The sequence below is a fragment of the Tinamus guttatus genome, unplaced genomic scaffold (assembly GCF_059628265.1).
Source record: "Tinamus guttatus ecotype Peru unplaced genomic scaffold, ASM5962826v1 Tinamus_guttatus_pri_ptg000213l, whole genome shotgun sequence".
Taxonomy (NCBI): domain Eukaryota; kingdom Metazoa; phylum Chordata; class Aves; order Tinamiformes; family Tinamidae; genus Tinamus; species Tinamus guttatus.
In genome coordinates, this window is record NW_028288747.1 from 12,015,170 (window position 1) to 12,020,968 (window position 5,799).

Consider the following 5,799-nt stretch of genomic DNA (forward strand, 5'->3'; position numbering starts at 1 on the left):
CAGAGACCGGAATACAGGGCATTGAACAAGAAAAAGCCTGGAATTGTCCTTTCTTCGAGCTACCTGGAGCAGGCACAAAGCTAGAGGGGGACAAGAACCATTTCTACTTAAAAGAACAGGGTTAAAGGTAATGCTTTAATGCCTTAATTCTCCCTCCTCAACCCTTAGAGTTTTCAGTCCCCGTAACCTGAGATTTCTTTTTCCCTGCACTTTAAAGTTCACTTCGTGTTAGGGACTTTTAAGTCATTCCTCAAGGGAAGTCTATTATCGCCTCTTATAGAGTACACCCTAACAGTTTCATAATAAACACATCGAGCCTAGGCCATGGCTTGGTGAGACTTGGGTTCATTAGGAACTAGAAGCTTTAGCTAGAAGTAGGAGACACCCCTGGAGCAGGTTTTCTATGAGAGAAGGCGGGAGGTCAAGTCAGCTGCAGCTGACTTGCCAACCTGAACTTCCTGCTCAGAGCAGAACTTGACTGCAGGACCTTCGAATGCCCCTTAAAAAAAGATGTATAGAATGTTCCCAGGTAACTGAGAAAGTTACATTTATCACTTGAGACCATTTTGTTTTCCAGCAGAAAGTTTATTCTCATTAAGGACAAGGAAGTATCAACCAACAGCTCAATTTACAGACACAGATTTAACAAGCCCTGTTAAGCATTTTCTACTTAACATGTGAAAAAAACAAAATCAGAAGTCTGAAGACATCTGATGTGTCTGAACTGTTCACATTAAAACTTGAGCTCATCCTTTAGCATAAGCTCAACTGATGCTGCTTCTGTGTATAGCAAAGGGTGGAAACAATTCAAATTACTGTAACAGCTGTGTTTAACAAGTACTGAAGCACTGAAGATTAGACTGCATTTACTGGTGTGCTATTAGACTGCTTTCCTTGAGCCTCTTCAGCTTCTCAGGCAGACTTGCAGAAAGCCACGGCCGAAAAACGAACTTCTCCTTTTTCACGTTCTGTAAATTGTCTGCATATCTTAGCAGAATCCTTGGAAGAAAAAAGGACTGTTTAGGTTTGGAGAACACTGATGATTGTCTAGACATCCAAAGACTTTGTAGCTCTACTCTAGATCACAGCAATTAAATTAACATCTAGTAGTGTCAGCAAGTATATACATTTATCAGGCATCTAGTTTTGTGGCACAGCACTACCTTGTTACCATGGCTTCAGAAGCACCAACTGCTTCAGCAAGCAGGCACACAGAAGCTGCTACTGTACTCTGAAATCATGCCTGTCATCATGGCAGCAGCCTGGATGCCTGGGAAACTTGCAGCTAGCAAGAAGCCCTACCTTCAATAGCAAGTCATCTGCACTTGTGCCATGGTTTACAGGAAATGGCATACGCCCATCTGTGGAAGAAAGTCTTGCATCAGTCAGCATTCTTACTGTTACCTCCAAGGTAAGAGAACTCAGCATAGTGAACGCAGGAAACAAATACCCATGTCAAGACAGTTGGACAAGTTCAAAATACAGTATCAATGCATAGTTTGGGGAAGAGAGGGACTAAGTCTCAGCTGTACCAGAGAACACATGCTTTACAAGGGGGTCTGGACCTACACTGCAACCCACTTTATGGTACGACCTTCAGCTGAAGGTTCTTCATTTTGTATTCTGAATTGGCTGAAAGCCTCAGCAAGCAACTCAGCTAGCAGCAAGCCTTTATCCTCAACACTTGGACAACGTAAAATAAGCCTAGCCAAACTCTTAACTGTACTCTCAGTGCCTTACCCAATTCATACAGGTGTCCATCCACATTGACAAACAGGATGAAGTGGAAGTTCACACTGTTGTCATCAACCTTAGAACAGACCATTAGATACATTCATTAGGTTAAAAACAAAAGTCTACTGTACAGTCTGAACCCCCATTTGTGATTACAGGAGCTATAACATCTTAAGTCCTCCCAGGACAGAAAAACCAACAGCAGAGAACTGTTCAGTTGGAGAGCTGTTCATCAACAGGAGAGGACTAGCAACATTGCAGAGCTTCAGCTAAGTAATATCAATTATTCATATCTCGGTCTGAAACTCCTTATGTCAGGCTTGAGTTATCCTACCAGTCATGTTTTCAGCATATATTCAGGAAGAGTCATGACCCATTTTTCCATGCATTTGAGGAAGGAGCCCTGCACAAGTATTCATTCATTAGTCAAACATTTCTCCTTCCCCGTGAGATGTAACGGGGATTTGCAAATCTAGAACTTCATTGCTCTACCACCTTCAAGGTCCATCCCTTCATCCCAGATTTTACTCAGTCAACTCTTACCCGACATTGTCCTTCTTGTGCAACAGAATTGTGGACTTCTTGTATAGCCTTAAGAGAAAGCAGATATAGGTTATTATACCCCTAAGTGCTGCGAGCTATTGACAATTTGTATAGTTCATATACCTTATTACTTGCAAAACGCTTCGCTCTCTCTTCAGGAGACAGATCAGCTGTTTCATCAAGAAACTTCTTCAAGGCAGACCCCTCATCTGCACAAGACAACCAAAGGCTTTATTCAGCATAGATAGAGAATTGGGTACTACTCAAGCCCACAATGCTCAATGCTTATTATACTAATTATAAGTCATTGTGCTTAGCCTGGAACCATCTTTGGCTCATGCACATTTCCAAATGGCGGTGGAAGTAAATTATTTATCTGGAAGTTTCTGATGACAAATCACACAAACAGCAAGAGGCCGATGCCTCAGGATACTCTGAACACCTGTCCTAGGGCTGGCATTAAGATTTGGCTTTTGCTATGCCCTCCTATACATTTGACAAGAGCCGAGTCACATCTTAAAGAAATTCCAAGATACATCCCAGTACTTAACAAGGTAAATGAAAACTCTTATTCTGTACAATCTCATTGCCCACCATACACATTCTCTTTTGCAGGAAAGAATCCAAAAACCACTTAAGGGGTTGAGTTTTCCCTCTTAGAAGGGAAAATTATGCTGTGCAGATCTCTAGTTTGAGACAAGATATGCTGTACAATATATTATTTACTTGGTGACGAATCTTTCGTGACAAGACCTAGTAATCCTATCACCTAGGAAACAGGAGTTTCTAGCCACCAGTTACCTAGGCCAGTTTTATACCCCCTTCCGTAAGATAAGGGCCATCATAAGTGTTCTCCTAGGAAACGGTCTTAGACGCCAATATCATATTATGCTACTTTCACATGGGAAGGCCAATCCAACAAATTTACAGCTACCTCAACACATAAATGGCATGAAGAATTGTACCATCCATTCAGGGGACAAAATGCAATTAGTCGGTTTTGAACAGGATACTTCCTCAACTGCTACAGACTCGGGTCTGCTACTTGCCCATTCCCTTTGCAAACCTGTTACTGAAGCTCTGCTCGCTATACAGAGAGGATTGCAGCTACCAGGCAGTTGTCAAGTGGATTCACTCCTGCAATTCAGGCAGCAGGTGAGACCACATTTCTCAGTGGGTGAAAAACCCACTTACCAGTAATATCATAGCATGCTTTACCTGGACTTGACAAAGCACAAAAACCTCAGGGAGAATCTTCTACAACCCTACCTTCTCAGCATCTCAGGACATTCATACTCACCAAGCTTCAGTTTGTCTTTGTTATTAGCAACTGCATGTATCAGACCAATTGTCCCACAGGAGTTACTAACAGTCTGCTTCAGAAAATACACCTTGGAACTGATTTCTTGGTCCTTTATTTCCTCAGTCTGCTGTTTCCTGAAGTTCTCATGCTGCAAACACATAATCATTTTGAGCATTGAGCCATAGTGATGCATTTTTATTGAGCAAGCTAATAGACAAATCAATGATGCAGGAGAGCCAACATCAAGACTGGACAGGAAAATTACCCAGAAAATCATCTTTGCGGCATAGGTCTGGAAATCACCACATATCTATACTGGATACATTCCAGATCTTAATGGACTACTTGCATGACTCAGTCATATTCAGCAGCACTGTGTTTAGTCCTTTAGCCTCTCCCTCTGGTCTCTGTGCTAGAAAGAGCTTGGGGGGAGTAATGGTATACAATACATAGGCTCTTTCATTCCCTCTCTGAAGGATGCTCGGATCCTTTCACTGGCTGGTCTCCAGCAGTTTGCCTTCACGCCTATAGGTGTAGCCTTCCTCCATGAGCACCTTCCTCCCCATCATGGCAGCAACAGGCAAATGAAAAACCCATCGCTATCAGGATGCTATAGCCCTTTCTTTAAAGGGCCTGCTATAGGTGCTATACCCCTTTCTTTAAAGGGCCTGCTACAGGTGCTATACATATATTTTACAGTAAATCCCACCACATCGGTGAGTGGCAGCCCCGGGCAGCAGCTGCTTCCCTGCAGGGATGCGGGGGCTGCAGGGGCCCTCAGTGCGCAGCCGGGGGCTCCCACGCGCGCCGGGCGGCCCGCGGGCAGCCCTACCTGCGCCGTGAGCGGGAAGAGCAGGAGCAGCGCGCAGGCGGGCGCGGGCACGGCGCCCAGCGCCTCCTCCTCGAAGCCCAGCACGTCCACGAAGCGCCAGCCGGGCCGCACGCCCAGGCGGGACAGCACCTGCGGGCACAGCGAGCGGCTGGCACCGCGCCCGGGCCCGGCTCCCCGCCGCGTCCCCCCGCGCCCGCCGTGACACAGCACAACGCGCGGGGCCGCCGCGCCCCCTGCCGGCCCCGCCGGGCAGCGCGGCCGCCGCCGCCGCCCCCGGCCGCGCCCGCTCCCTCCGTCCGTCCCCGCGGGCGGGCGCGGCCGCTCCGCACGTGCGGAGCCCGCGGCGGGGGCAGCAGGATGGAGGGGCGGGCGGCGCGGTCGCTCCTGCGGCGGCCACTCACTTTGTTCAGCATCTGCAAGACAATAGGGAGACAACGGGCGTGAGCGGGCGCCGCGGGCACAAAGGCTCTCCCCCATCCCCAAACACCCCCCGCCTGCCCTTCCCCGGCCCTTCCCGCGCGCACCTCGGGGTTGATCTCCATGGGCTGCCACGCCATGGCTGCGCGGCGAGGAGGAGGAGGCGGCGGCGGGAGGAAGGCCGGGTGCGGCGGAGCCCCGCGGTGCGATGCTGAGGATGCTGCTGCGCGGCGCGATGCTGAGGATGCTGCTGCGCGGCGCGACCCCACGCGCGCTGCCCCCCGCGACCGTCGGCGCTGCGGCGCGGAGCCGCCCACCCCGCTGCTATATAGCGGCGGGCCGGCCCACTCCGCGCCGCCGCGGGGGGAGAGGGAGGAGCGCGGCGCGACCAAGGCGGGGGGACGCGGCGGGGCCCGAGGGGACGCGGTGGCGGCAGCGGGAGCCCCAGGGGGGTCGCGAGGGGGCTCAGACCCCTGATGGGCGATGCGGGCCAGGGCACTGCAGGCAGGAGCCTTCCCCGAGTCGGGAGGGCCGAGCGGACCCCTCCCTGCCCCCGTGAGCACATCTGGCCGTGGTGCAACATCTGGGCAAATGGCATTGCCACATTGCTCACCATGCACCAAGCAACGAAGCGTTTCTCCATGACCGCAGCCCAGCGCCAGCGCTTTGAACATCCTTTGATCAGCATTTAGCTGCATTTGTGTGCCTAAAAGGTCCCTGATTCTTACTCCTTGCACTGCGTGTAATGTGTAAAGTACACGATGGTTCCACTGTTCAATATAATCCTTAGATATTCTTTTCTGTATTTTAACAATATTATAAGGGCATCATGAAATATGCCTGCCAGCTGATTGCATCTCTGCAGTTTGAGTCGACAAATTCCTGTCTTCGTGTTCACGTAGAACAACTGCTCAATGAAGTTAATTTAAATATATATATATATATTGGGCTTTTTTATCTTTAATTCAGA

The 5,799-nt window shown here is 49.3% G+C and overlaps 1 protein-coding gene across 1 annotated transcript; it reads right to left on the reverse strand.

Annotated features, from left to right (window-relative positions):
* Positions 1–564: 564 nt before the first annotated feature.
* UCHL1 (ubiquitin C-terminal hydrolase L1) lies at positions 565–5,050 on the reverse strand. The gene is made up of 9 exons (XM_088524764.1): positions 4,937–5,050; positions 4,814–4,825; positions 4,413–4,541; positions 3,578–3,728; positions 2,401–2,486; positions 2,278–2,325; positions 1,741–1,810; positions 1,303–1,361; positions 565–999 (listed from the first exon to the last, which is right to left on the reverse strand). Exons 1-9 carry the CDS (start codon positions 4,967–4,969, stop codon positions 913–915), a joined length of 675 nt encoding a protein of 224 aa, XP_088380890.1. The 5' UTR covers positions 4,970–5,050; the 3' UTR covers positions 565–912.
* Positions 5,051–5,799: the final 749 nt, after the last annotated feature.

Coding starts and splice junctions, on each gene's coding strand:
- UCHL1 (XM_088524764.1), bottom strand. CDS start 4,969: ATGGCGTGGCAGCCCATGGAGATCAACCCCGAG. Junction 3,729..4,412: donor TCTTCCCGCTCACGGCGCAG/GTAGGGCTGCCC, acceptor ATGTGTTTGCAG/CATGAGAACTTCAGGAAACA. Junction 2,487..3,577: donor CAAAGACAAACTGAAGCTTG/GTGAGTATGAAT, acceptor TGTCTTGTGCAG/ATGAGGGGTCTGCCTTGAAG.